Genomic DNA, 12723 nt, shown 5'->3' with positions numbered 1-12723 from the left:
GAAATTAATCTCCTCCGTTAGATTAGAATCAATGGTCTAGATTACTTGTTTTTAGTTTTCAGCCTTAGACTTGTTTTCACATGATCCATTCCCTATATATATATATATATATATATATATATATATATAGAGGAAGGCTCATGTAAGAACCCTCCTCTATATAAGAACCCATTATATATAAGAACTAATCTGGACCGTACAATTAGTTTGATCTGACCGCTGAAAATGAATGATTAGTAATGGCATTTTAGTAATTTTTGCTGTTCTTTTCCCTTTCTTTCTCCTCATTCACGGTTCTTCTTTCCTTTTTTTTTTTGGGCTTTGAACATTACAGCTCTCTCTCTCCTCTCATACATTACAAATTTACAACTCTTTCTCTCTCCTCTCATACATTACAACTCTCTCTCTTCTCATACTTTTGGATGCAAATTCCTTCAAGAAATTAAGGTTTGTTATTCAATTTTTATAATTTTGATAATTCTTTTAGTTAATTTATTTATTGATATCTATTCTTTGCGAATTTTTGTTGATTTTTTTTTTATTTTGGCGAATTTGTGTGAAATTTTATTTTTCATATTATTTGTGGATATGCAATTCATCAATTCGAAAATCAGCAAAAATCTGTTTTTTTTTTCTTTTTGCGATTTCATCATTCATTTTTTTTATTATTGAGATTAATGTAAGTTTATGTCGATTTTATCTTTTTTTTTTTTTTTTTTTTTTTTTGCGAATTTTCTTGAGTTTTTTTCATTAATTTCATCAATTTCATTTTCTAGTTTTCTCTTTCTTCTTCGATTTTTCATTTCCAGATTTTTTCAATGTTATATGTTTTTTTGTTTTTTTTTCCTACTTTCGAGCAATTATTTTTTGTTTTTTTCGATTTTATCTATTTTTTTTTTTTGCGAATTTTCTTCAGTTTTTTTTCATTAATTTTCTGTTTTTTTTGTGATTTTTCATTTCCAGATTGTTCTGTTTTTTCCTTTGCTTGAGTTTTTTTTTCCATATTTTTGTTTTTTAATGGATTTTAATTTCTAGTTGCTTTTTTGCTACAATATGTGTTTTTTTAAATAGGTTTTTGCATATTGATGGATTTAGATGGTGTTCAACCTAATTATCCTTCTTCTTGTGTTACTCATTCAGGTAATTTTATTGTTTTTAATATTTTAATTTCAATTTACTTACATGTTCTAAAGTTTCTTTACTATGTTCTAAAGTTTATCGGTAATGTTCTAAAGTTTTCTCTATATGTTCCCATCCGAATGATAAGTGCAAATGCCATGTTCCGTTGCCTATTGAACTCCTTTTAGAATGCAGAATACATCGGAGTATGAAAGAGTGGTTGATGAAGGATTATAAAAAGTAGTACGTGTGGGTAAACAATATTGATCATTATTGAGGAAGTTAATTAATTTGATAAATAAAAAATATCTAATCCATTTTAAATAATTTGTAATGATTCAAAGTAAACTGTGGGTAAACAATATCGATCATTATTGGATAATGCCACAACAACCTCAAGGCTCGTCTTGGAGCTGGGCATTGGGGGCTTGGGAGTTGGGAATGCTACTTTATCCTAGCAATCTGACATAGGGATAGTTGATGCATGTCACTGCCACTGGAATCACCAAACCATGGCCCCACCAATCTGACATAGGGAGTAGGGAATCCTACTTTATCTTTATATTCTAAAACTTTCATTCTATGTTCTAAAGTTTACCTTCTAGTTTTAAATTTTACTTTTTATGTTCTAATGTTTACTTTCATTGTATGTTCTAAAGTTAACCTTTTAGTTTAATTTTTTTACTTTATTCTAAATTTTATTATGTATGTTATAAAGTAATTCACTATGTTCTAAAGCAATATGTTATAAGTATGTCCCTAATTTACTATGATCTAAAGGTTATCCTTGATGTTCTAAAGTTTTCTCTGTATGTTCTAAAGTTTTCTATGTATCTTTCTCTTTATATTATAAAGTTTTTTATTATGTGCTAATGTTTTCTTCATATTCTATGACTTTCATTGTATGTTCTAATGTTTACTTTCATGTTCTAATGCAGTTGGTGATATTTATCGTACTCCAGAGGTTGTTGGATCATTTAGCCCTGGTGGTACCACTAAGGAATGGATTCCAAATGTTCCCAAGGAGTTAAAACCCAGTTTGGGTATGATATTTAAAGATCCTGAAGAGGGTCTTAGTTTTTATAAAGCATATGCAAATGCCGCTGGGTTTACTTCTAGGAAATCTACTACTAAAAGGAAGAAGAATAACAAAGATATAATTGCTTTTCAATATGGAGTTTGCAATAAGGAAGGTTTTAGGGCAATAAGAAAACCTATTGCTCAACAAACAGTTTATGAAGAAGGAAAAGTTCATATTACTAGGAAACGTTTAGTCACTCGTGTAGGATGCAATGCTCACATATGTATGAGATATGATGCTGGAAAGTATGTTTTAACTCATTTCAAAGAAGAACATAATCATCCTTTATATACTCCAAGTTGTGCAAAATTTCAGAAGGATAATAGAAAAATGCATATTATGCATAAAAAGTTGATTGTTGATAATTCAAAGGTGATTTATTTTTATGTACTAAATAATGTTTTTTTTTTGTTTTGATTTACTATGTTCTAAAGTTAATTCTTAATCTTAGTAATATTTTTTTTTTTCTAACAGGTAAATGTTGGTCCTGTGAGGTCTTATACTATGATGAAAGAATTAGCTGGATCACATGATAATGTTGGTGCATCTAAACAAGATTTCAAAAATTTTTATAGAGATTTGAAGGCTTATATTGATGGATCAGATGCCCAAATGTTTGTGGATAATTTTCAAAATAAGAAAGTGCTCTGGAGTGCATTTTTTTTTTCTATGATGTTGATGAAGAAGATAGACTTTGTAGAGCTTTATGGGCTGATCCAATCTGTCGAAAAAATTATGCACTTTTTGGTGATATGGTTTCTTTTGATACCACATTCAAAACAAACAGGTGATGTTTTAAATATAAATTTCTTTCATAATGTAATTAATATTTTACTTTTACATATTAATTTTTTAAACATATGTTCTTATATTCTAAATATCATGCCTTGTGTTCCTAAACAAATATCCATCATGTTTTGATGTTCTAAACAAATATTCTTTATGTTCTAAACTATGTATGCCTTATGTTCTAAACATATATTGCTAATGTTCTACCTTATGCTTTAAAATATATCCATCATGCTTTTATGCTTTAAACATTATGCTTTTGTGTTTTACACTTTATTCTTTGTGTTCTAAACTAATATCCATCATGTTCTAAACATTATGTCTATATGTTCTAAAGTTTACTTATAAGTTTTTAAAGCTTTACTGTATATTTTTAGTTTAGTGTTTATGTTTTAGAGTAATTCATTATGTTTTAAAACAACTATATTACTGCCAAGTTTAATAATTAAAGTAAATTACTATCCTCTAAAGTTTATCCTTAATGTTCTAAAGTATACCTCTATGTTCTAAAGTATACCTCTATGTTCTACAATTTACCTCTATGTTCTAAAGTTTACCTCTATTTTCTGCATAAATAATTTGTGTATGTTACAGATATAATATGATCTTTGGTCCATTTACTGGAGTTGATCATCATAAAAAATGTGTTACTTTTGCGGCTTCTTTTGTAGCTCATGAGGATATATCATCTTTTGAATGGGTTTTCAAAACTTTTCTTAAAGCAATGGGAAATAACGAGCCTGTGTGTTTGATTACCGATCAAGACCCTGCAATGAAAGTTGCTGTTCGTAATGTTTTTCAAACTACAGAACATAGGTTTTGTATGTGGCATATTATGAAAAAGGTGCCTGAAAAAGTAGGTCGGGCGATTGCCCAAGACACTGATTTCTTGAAAAAACTGTGTTCATGTGTTTGGCATTTAGAGATTGAGCCGGCAGAATTTGAAGAAAAGTGGAACAAAGTTATTTCAGAATTCCATTTGAACGATCATGAATGGTTGGCATACATGTACAACATACGTGATATGTGGATTCCAGCGTATTTCAGAGATTTATTTTTGGGTGGCATTATGAGAACCACATCTAGATCAGAAAGTGAAAATAATTTTTTCACTATGTTCACAAATCCCCATCTCACTTTGATTGAGTTCTACATGAGGTAATAAGTAATTGTCTATATATGTTCTAAAGTTACTCTTTATGTTCTAAAGTTTTCCTTGTATGCTCTAAAGTTTTCTTTTTATGCTTTATAGTTTTACTATTTATTTTATAATTCTCTTTTATGTTTTCTTTTTCTCTTTATGTTTTAATAATATTTAGATCATAATAAACATGTCATGTATATTTATATGTTCTAATGTAATTCACTCTATGTTCTACAATTATCTTCTATGTTTTAAAGTTAATTTCTATTTTCTATAGGTTTGAATGTGCATTGGATGCTCAAAGGCACACTCAAAATAAAATGGATAATGATTCGAAGAATAAGCGTCCGGAGTGTAAGACTCCAATTCCTTTAGAGAAAGATGCTTCTGAATTGTTTACAACAACAATTTTCTATGAATTTCAATATGAGCTTGAAATTGGATGTTTTAATTGTGGTGTTGAGGAGATGAAGAAGGACAATGAGCTTTACATTTTCAATTTGAGGGAAGGAACTAGAAGGAGGACTTTTGATGTTGTTTTTGATCCAACTACCTTTGATACCAAGTGTTTTTGTAAAAAATTTGAACGTGATGGTGTGCCTTGTAGGCATATGATTTGGGTGTGGAAGGCAAGGATGTTAGAAAAAATTCCCAAGGCCTACATTCTAAATAGATGGTGTACAATGGCTTATAAGAAGCCCATTTTTGATTTAGAGGGTAATGTGTTGGAGGAATGTATTAATGCAGTAGATAAGAAAATGTTATTAAATGATTTGTGGTCTGAAATTCATGCTTGTGTGAGTTTAGTGCAAAACAATGAAGATGATCTTAGTGATCTTGTCAAAAAACTTCGAGCCATGAGGGTAGATTTGGAACAGAAGAAAACAAATGGAAGCAACAATCTTTCGAGCAAAGTTAAAGACATTGAAATGCTTATTGGAGCTAGTCTACCTTCTAATGTTTTAATCAAACCTCCTAAAATTTCGAAGAACAAAGGCACGGGGGTTCATGTTCCAAATCAGGTCAATGTTCCAAATGATGTCCATGTTCCAAATCAGGTTCATGTTCCAAATCACGTAAATGTTCCAAATGATGTCCATGTTCCAAATGATGTCCATGTTCCAAATGAGGTTCATGTTCCAAATAGTGACAAAAGAATGAAGAGTGACAGAGAAAAGTCTATTGAACAAAGTCAAAAGAAGAAGAGATTATGTAGAGCATGTGGGGAGCTTGGTTATCATGATAGTCGTAATTGCCCTGGAAAAGTCAAGTGATATTGTAAGTAAACTTTATTTTTAATTTTCTTATATTTATTTTGTTCTAAAGTAATTATGTTTTAAGCAAGTTTAGAACATAAAGTTATTCATATATGTTCTAAAGTAATTCAATATGTTCTAAAGTGTTTTCTCTTTGTTCTAAAGTTACTTTTCTATGTTCTAAAGTGTTTTCTCTATGTTCTAATGTTTATTCTTTCTGTTTTAGTGTAATTTAATATGCTCTAATGTTTAGAATATAAAGTTATTCATTTTGTTCTAAAGTTTTCCTTTATATTTTAACTTTTCTCTTTATGTTCAAAATATTTTCTTTATATGTTCTAAAGTTTTCTTTATATGTTTTAAAGGTTTCTTTAAATGTTCTAAAGTTTTTACTCTATATAATATCATGTGTTCTAAACTAATAGAAATGGCATGTTATAACATTTTTTAATGCTAAATTATGTGCTTATGTTCTAATATTGTTTTATTTTTTTTTCTTTACAGGTTGGTGAATATACTATTAATCCAGTTGCATGAGATGTTATATATTTAGAAACAATATCTCATTTACTAGCACGTAAAATATTATTCATGTAATTCTTAAAATATAAGAACTCAATTTATTTACTTTTAGAAACAATATATTTTTATTTCTTTTTTGTCCAATTATTATTCAGAGTATCTCTACTAGTGTTTTTCTTATCAATTTTTATGTTAATTAAAGTTGATTATAATGTTTTATAACATCTCCTGTCTTTTCATCTTCCCCCCTTTTCGTAATTATAAGTTGTTTTATTAAGTCAATTTGAACTACGAGTAATGATAGTACAAGCATTTTAGATACCTTTATTAAACAACATTTAGTTGAATCTTGCTTTAATCAACTTTTATTTATTCAAGTTTCTTAACATTGATTTACATATGCCTTCTTAGATATGCACTAAAGAGTGTATGCATTGTATTCAAAAGGAAAAATAAAGCAAAAGTAATGGATTAGAAGCAGCCAGTTTAGAACATAAGCAAATACTTTAGAACATAGATAAAAATAATTAGAAGATTAGCAAAATCAATAATTTGGACATGTAATAAGAAAAAAGTACAACATAATAAGATATAATTAGAATCAAGTTACCAATTGAATGCTTTGGAATCTTGTTACTTTGGCTGTTGTCATTTCTTGTTACTTTTTTTTAATTTTCTTATGTTCTAATATTCTACACTTTAAGTTTTAAGTCAAAATTAATATATAATAATATATTCTAATATCCTAACTTTATAAGCATATAATTATTAAAACATAATCAAAAATACTTTAGAACATACCCATATAATTTAGAACATGAATATAATTTAGCATATAAGTTTATATGATATATTTTATATTAAAATTTTAGCATTTAATATGATTCAACAATATATTTCTTGTAACAGGTAAATACATAGAACATAAAAAATTACTGTTATATTCTTTGCAAATATCTCTCTACAAATATAAACTTAAGATCTTAACAATCATATATCCATTTTGTTCTCCTTTAACCACTTTTTTGATCTCCTAATCACTTTGTTCCGTTCTTCATTTACTTCTGCTGTTATTATCTTCCCACAATACTCCACTCTTAATTTTTTCATTTGGTCAAACTGCAAAAAAAAAAAAAAAAAGAGTAACTTTTAGAACATAAACATAAACATTTGGTCAAACTGCAAAAAAAAAAAAAAAAGAGTAACTTTTAGAACATAAACAGAAATACTTTAGAACATAAGCATATAATTTAGAACATGAATATAATTTAGCATATAAGTATAAATAAATATAATAAACCATAATATATCTAAACAATAACCAAACCAAACCACAACACTAAAACCATAACACCAAAACCATAAACGAAACTAATTTAAAACATGTATCTTATGTTTTAAACTTACATTGTCTAATTCTAGTCCCGAATTCCATTGTTTTACAGATTCTCCTTCATATGTTTCCATGTGCTTCAACAGGAACACTCCACAATCATGTTTGTTCTTATTGCTCTTCCATGACATACTCAAGTTTCTTGTTTTGAAGGAGGATACAAAGTCACTCTTTATATTTGAGTCAATTGAGTGAACGAAATCAGCAAATGCATTCAACTGAAAAATTGGATAAACTTTAGAACATATAAGGTAAACTTTAGAACATAAAGAAAAACTGTAGAACATATAAGGCAAAAGTTAGAACAAAAGTATAATTAAAAAAATGTAAACTTGATGTCTTACCATTAATCTATGGTAATTTCCATATTTATTGTGAAAAGGAATATTTGGTGGAAGAAATCTGTTGTCAATCAAATCAAATGTTCCTTCCACAAAGTTGACACACAGCAAATAGTAGTGATCTAGTAAAACGACCGGGAAGAAAACCTAATAGATAAACAGAATTAGAACATAGATAAGCAAAATTAGAACATAAGCATGCATTTTAGAACATAAGCATATAGATTAGAACACAAGCATATAATTTTTATAACATGTAGTTTAGAACATAAGTAAGTAGTTTAGAAGATAAATAAGTAGTTTAGAACATAAGTAGATACTTTAAAACATAGATAAAAATAATTAGAACATAAACAAAACCAATAATTAGAACATATAATAAGAAAAAAGTACAACATAATAAGATACCAAATTACCAATTGAATGCTTTTGAAGCTTGTTACTTCGGTCGTTGTCATTTCTTGTTGCATTCTATCAAACAAAGCCTTCATTCTATCATCTTGCCTTTCATTTGATTTGAAGTATTTTTCTGTACAACGTATGAGCTGAAAAAGAAAAAGAAATTAAAACATAAGTAATTAGAACATAGGTGCATAGTATAATCTATATGAGAAACAAAAAGAATCTACTCTTAGAACATAGTTATAATTTTAAGTTCGAAAACATACATAGCATTCAGTACTGAAAAAGAATCTACTCTTCTTGTCTACACCACGTCTTTTATTTTCAAAATTCAATAGGCAAACATAAGCATCCACAACATTGTTCAACATGTGCTTATCTTCTATGAGACTATGAATCTCATCTCTCGTAATCGTTGTCCCCATGTTATCAGCATACAAAAGCTCCCTAAAATCAGAACAATAAAATCAGAACATAAGCATGTAGTTTAGAACATAAGCATGTAGTTTAGAACATAAACACATAATTTAAAACATAAGAATATAGTTTAGAACATAAGTACCTATTTTAGAACACAAGCATATAGTTTTACACATGTACTTTATAACATAATCTCGTAGCTTAGAACACGCAGTTTAGAACATAAGAATGAAGTTTAGAACATAATTTATAGCTTAGATCATAAGCATATAGCTTAGAACATAAGCATATAGCTTAGAACATAAGCATATAATTTTAAAGTTTTAAAGTCTTACTTATTATCTCCTTGAGCAAACGCATACTCAGCTACCTTTCTATTGTCCACATTCTTGAAAAGTTTTTCATGTTCAACCATGAAAGGTGAACGCAAGTACATTGGAAGCTTATCCTTTCCTCTTTTTTTCCGTGTCTTTTCTTCTCCTTTTTCTTCTCCTTGTTTCCTACTTAATTCAATTAAAAAATATCACATAGATAACAAAAACCATAACTAAATCAAACGAAAATTTATTGATAACAAAAACCATAACCAAATCAAACCAAAATTTATTATTACCAAGTTCTAAATTAAAATTTAACTAAACCATAACCAACATTTGTTTTAAAGTTTACAAAATGATTACCCTTTCTTGTTCTCATTTTTTTCTTCTTTGTTCTTCTCTTCATTCTTGCTTCCTTCATTTTCTTTCTTCTCCTCTTGATTCTCCTCTTTTTCCTCCTTTTTCTTCTTCCCCTTTTCTTCTCTCTTCTCCTCTTGGATCTCCTCTTTTTCCTCCTTTTTCTTCTTCCCCTTTTCTTCTTTCTTCTCCTCTTGGATCTCCTTTTTTTCCTCCTCTTTCTTCTTCCCCTTTTCTTCTTTCTTCTCCTCTTGCTTCTCTTCTTTTTCCTCTTCTTTCTTCTTCTCCTTTTCTTCTTTCTTCTCCTCTTTTTCCTCTTCTTTCTTCTCCTCTTTTTCCTCTTCTTGCTTCTCCTCTTCATCCAATGTAGGTGGATGATCTGGATTTAGAAAAGCACAATTTAGAACATTTGCTGTCACTTCTTCGTAAGTGAGTTCTGCTTCATTATCTTCTTGATTTTCTGGGACATCAAACCATAAGTAGAAACAATAAGGACACAACATAGAAATAGTTGGAAAAAATTTAGAACATTAGAAATAACTAGAATATAACCAGAAAAATTTAGAACACAAGAAGTAACTTTAGAACATAACTAATTTACAACATAATTATATTATTTAGAACATATGCACATAATTTAGAACATAATCATACAATTTAGAACATATGCACATAATTTAGAGCATAACTAATTTCAAACATAATCATATTATTTAGAAAATATGCACATAATTTAGAGCATAACTAATTTAGAACATAATCATATTATTTAGAACATATGCACATAATTTAGAACATAATCATATTATTAGAGCATATGCACATAATTTAGCACATAATCATATAATTTAGAGCATATGCACATAATTTAGAACATAAGAAAGTAGTTTAAAACATAAGCATCTGATTTAGAAAAAAATTTAGAACATCAGAAATAACTTTAGAACATAACAGAAAAAATTTATAACATAAGAAGTAATTTTAAAACAAATCTAGTAATATTATTTCAAAAGAAAAAAGTTTGAAAATAATGTAAAACTACCAACTGCTGGTGAGGGGGTCAATAACTTGAAACTTGGAGGAGCTATATCAAAAGGTTGCTTCTTTTTTGGAGGAATTGGGGTTTTTGGTGACTCCTCATTCCTTTTCTCTTTCTTCTCAATTTTTTCCTCCTCGTTTCTCTCTTTTCTGTACTGCTCTTTTTCTTCTTCTTTTGATCCCAAATCTTCATAGCAATTACACCATAAAAATTAAGTATTATAGCAAATAGCAAAAAATAATTAGAAAATAAAAAGTAACTTTAGAACATAAGAAATATATACAATTAGGAGACAACCTAGAAATAGTTAGAATATAAAAAATTAAGAATTAACTTTAAAGCATAACCAGAAAAAATTTAGAGCATAAGAAGTAATATTAGAACATATCTAGTAAATATTAGTACATAAAAAATGAATTTGAAAATAATGTGAAATTACCAACTACTGGTGAGGGAATCAACAAGTTTTTGTCTTTATTCTCTTCATTTCTCTCTTCTTTGTTCTTATCTTTTTCCTCTTCCTTTGATCTCAAATCTGCTTAACAATTAGAACATAACTAATTTAGTACATAACTAATTTAGAACATAACTAATTTAGAACATAATCATATAATTTAGAACATAAGCATGTGATTTAAGCGCATGTTTTAGAACATAAAAAAGTACTTTAAAACATAAGCATCTAATATAGAACATAAGTATAATTTGGAAATTAAGCATGTACATGTGAAATTACCAACTGTCGGTGACTTTGGTGACCTTGTTTCCTCGAATTTCTTCCATGCCTTATCCATAACCATATCCAATTCTTCAATAAATGCCGGTTCATCGAAGACATGTTGATCTTGGCTGAGTATAGAAGGGCTTTTCTTTTCTTCTTGGTTCACGAATGTCTATAAAATAAGAAATTATAATTTAGAACATAATATGCATAATATTTATATAAATTTATTATACTTTTAGAACATAAGCTGAAAATACTTTAGAACACAACCAGAAAATACTTTAGAACATAATTATAATACCTTTGTTGTGTACTTGCACCATATGTTGTCTATGAGATGTTGCATTTTTCCTGTTGTTTCTTCCTCAACAAAAAGATCTTTTGCTTGTTCTAACATGCCATACATCTCTTTAACATTCGAGGCAAGTGTTTTTGCCAAATCTCCAAATTTGCTCAAAAAGCCCTTCATTAGAACACAAAAATATTTTAGAACATAAAGGACATAACATGGATAATTTAACAGAAAAGGATTAAATGGAGCATAAAATATAATTTACAATATAAACTAAATCATACCATCATGTCATTTCGAGAAGTTGTAGAACTAGAACCTATTGATGATTTTTCCATTCTCTTCTCTTTTTCCTTTTGTTTTGGTTGTTTCTTTTTTCCTTTTGGTGCCTTCTAGTATATAAATTATAAAATTTAGAAAACAACAACATAAAGTGTAGTGTTTAAACATAAACATATACAAATATCATACCACAATTGATTCCATTCTTTCCAAGAGTTTTCCATATCCAAATCCATGATCTTTTTCAAACTTATATCTCACTTGAATCCTTTCCTTTGTCCACACCGAAATTAGTGGACATTTTCTTGGTTTTTCTAACCCTCCTCTTTGTAGACGATCAAAATAGAATACCTATTTAGTACATGTTAAGAATTAATTAGAATATTTTTCACACATTTTCAACATAACAAGAATAATATATATACATAATGGTAAGAATTTTAAAACTTACCATTAGAAAAGGTAAAGGACCTGTAAAGTAAGAATTTCCCTTCTTCCATACACTTACAGAATCTTTCAAGTGCTCAATCACAAATGTGCACCAATCCAATTCAGCAATTTTCTTTACATCCATACAATTATACAAGAATTTAATGTATAGTTGTGGGTTGTTTGTTGATCGAATGCAACAATTGACAACACATACCACAAAGTTCCAAAGAAATTCATCAGAAACTGATTTTTCCTTCTTCAATTCTTGAATTCTGTCAATCAATCTCTTGTTGGTTGGACTTCCCTTTTAGAGGTAAAAAAAACATATAAATTAAAACCTATGGAGATAATAGATCTATTTTAAAGCAAAAAACACTTTAGAACATAAGCAAAGCACTTTAAAACATACAATTTATAACATAAAATTCATACTTTAGAACATAAAATTTAAAACATAACCACATTATGTCATCATACTTTTTTGAGGCCAAACTTGCTTCTCCAAGCTTTTAGAAACTTGTTCCATTTCAGATTTGACTCATCATTTGGTTGCTCAATCCTTTTGCCTCCCAATGGCAACCCATAAGCCAAATGAACATCAATTGCCTCCAAAAAGATTTCTTGTTTTCTCTTTGGTAACATCAAACAACATCTCTCCGTGTCAAAATTCGTAACCAAGTTTTCTGTCAACCTAGAATTATAATGAAAAAATGTAAGATTTAAAGCACAATACAGCTATATTTAGAATATAATAGTCAATCTTTAGAACATAGAAGATTAAAACATTTAGTATAATATTTAAACTTTTGAACA

At 28.3% G+C, this 12723-nt stretch overlaps 3 protein-coding genes across 5 annotated transcripts; 2 read left to right on the top strand and 1 right to left on the bottom strand.

Annotated features, from left to right (window-relative positions):
* The first annotated feature begins 986 nt into the window (after positions 1-986).
* LOC110704090 (protein FAR1-RELATED SEQUENCE 5-like) lies at positions 987-2891 on the top strand. The gene is made up of 4 exons (XM_021881869.1): positions 987-1140; positions 2058-2572; positions 2675-2814; positions 2885-2891. The coding sequence occupies exons 1-4, from the start codon at positions 1086-1088 to the stop codon at positions 2889-2891; spliced, it is 717 nt and encodes a 238-aa protein (XP_021737561.1). The 5' UTR covers positions 987-1085.
* LOC110704136 (protein FAR1-RELATED SEQUENCE 5-like) lies at positions 2460-6584 on the top strand. Of its 3 annotated transcripts, none has more exons than XM_021881916.1 (4): positions 2460-2987; positions 3584-4147; positions 4411-5411; positions 5894-6584. In XM_021881916.1, exons 1-3 carry the CDS (start codon positions 2953-2955, stop codon positions 5405-5407), a joined length of 1596 nt encoding a protein of 531 aa, XP_021737608.1. In that variant the 5' UTR covers positions 2460-2952; the 3' UTR covers positions 5408-5411; positions 5894-6584. The 3 variants fall into 3 exon arrangements, with proteins under 3 accessions (XP_021737608.1, XP_021737607.1, XP_021737605.1); XM_021881915.1 differs by lacking the exon at positions 5894-6584 and having other exon boundaries at positions 2460-2572; positions 2675-2987; positions 4411-5494; XM_021881913.1 differs by lacking the exon at positions 5894-6584 and having other exon boundaries at positions 4411-5494.
* A 24-nt stretch (positions 6585-6608) lies between these two features.
* On the bottom strand, positions 6609-9201 carry LOC110704137. The gene is made up of 7 exons (XM_021881917.1): positions 9148-9201; positions 8803-8967; positions 8314-8494; positions 8062-8190; positions 7649-7792; positions 7319-7522; positions 6609-7030 (listed from the first exon to the last, which is right to left on the bottom strand). Exons 2-7 carry the CDS (start codon positions 8901-8903, stop codon positions 6902-6904), a joined length of 888 nt encoding a protein of 295 aa, XP_021737609.1. The 5' UTR covers positions 8904-8967; positions 9148-9201; the 3' UTR covers positions 6609-6901.
* Positions 9202-12723: the final 3522 nt, after the last annotated feature.

The sequence above is a fragment of the Chenopodium quinoa genome, unplaced genomic scaffold, assembly GCF_001683475.1.
Source record: "Chenopodium quinoa cultivar QQ74 unplaced genomic scaffold, ASM168347v1, whole genome shotgun sequence".
Taxonomy (NCBI): domain Eukaryota; kingdom Viridiplantae; phylum Streptophyta; class Magnoliopsida; order Caryophyllales; family Amaranthaceae; genus Chenopodium; species Chenopodium quinoa.
The sequence above is the reverse complement of the archived record's forward strand: the minus strand, read 5'-3'. Positions and strand labels throughout refer to the sequence as shown.

Coding starts and splice junctions, on each gene's coding strand:
- LOC110704090 (XM_021881869.1), top strand. CDS start 1,086: ATGGATTTAGATGGTGTTCAACCTAATTATCCTTCTTCTTGTGTTACT. Junction 1,141..2,057: donor TTCTTGTGTTACTCATTCAG/GTAATTTTATTG, acceptor GTTCTAATGCAG/TTGGTGATATTTATCGTACT. Junction 2,573..2,674: donor TGATTGTTGATAATTCAAAG/GTGATTTATTTT, acceptor TTTTTCTAACAG/GTAAATGTTGGTCCTGTGAG.
- LOC110704136 (XM_021881916.1), top strand. CDS start 2,953: ATGGTTTCTTTTGATACCACATTCAAAACAAACAG. Junction 2,988..3,583: donor ACCACATTCAAAACAAACAG/GTGATGTTTTAA, acceptor TGTATGTTACAG/ATATAATATGATCTTTGGTC. Junction 4,148..4,410: donor TTGATTGAGTTCTACATGAG/GTAATAAGTAAT, acceptor TATTTTCTATAG/GTTTGAATGTGCATTGGATG.
- LOC110704137 (XM_021881917.1), bottom strand. CDS start 8,903: ATGTACTTGCGTTCACCTTTCATGGTTGAACATGAAAAACTTTTCAAG. Junction 8,495..8,802: donor TTTGCTCAAGGAGATAATAA/GTAAGACTTTAA, acceptor TTCTGATTTTAG/GGAGCTTTTGTATGCTGATA. Junction 7,523..7,648: donor GAAATTACCATAGATTAATG/GTAAGACATCAA, acceptor CCAATTTTTCAG/TTGAATGCATTTGCTGATTT.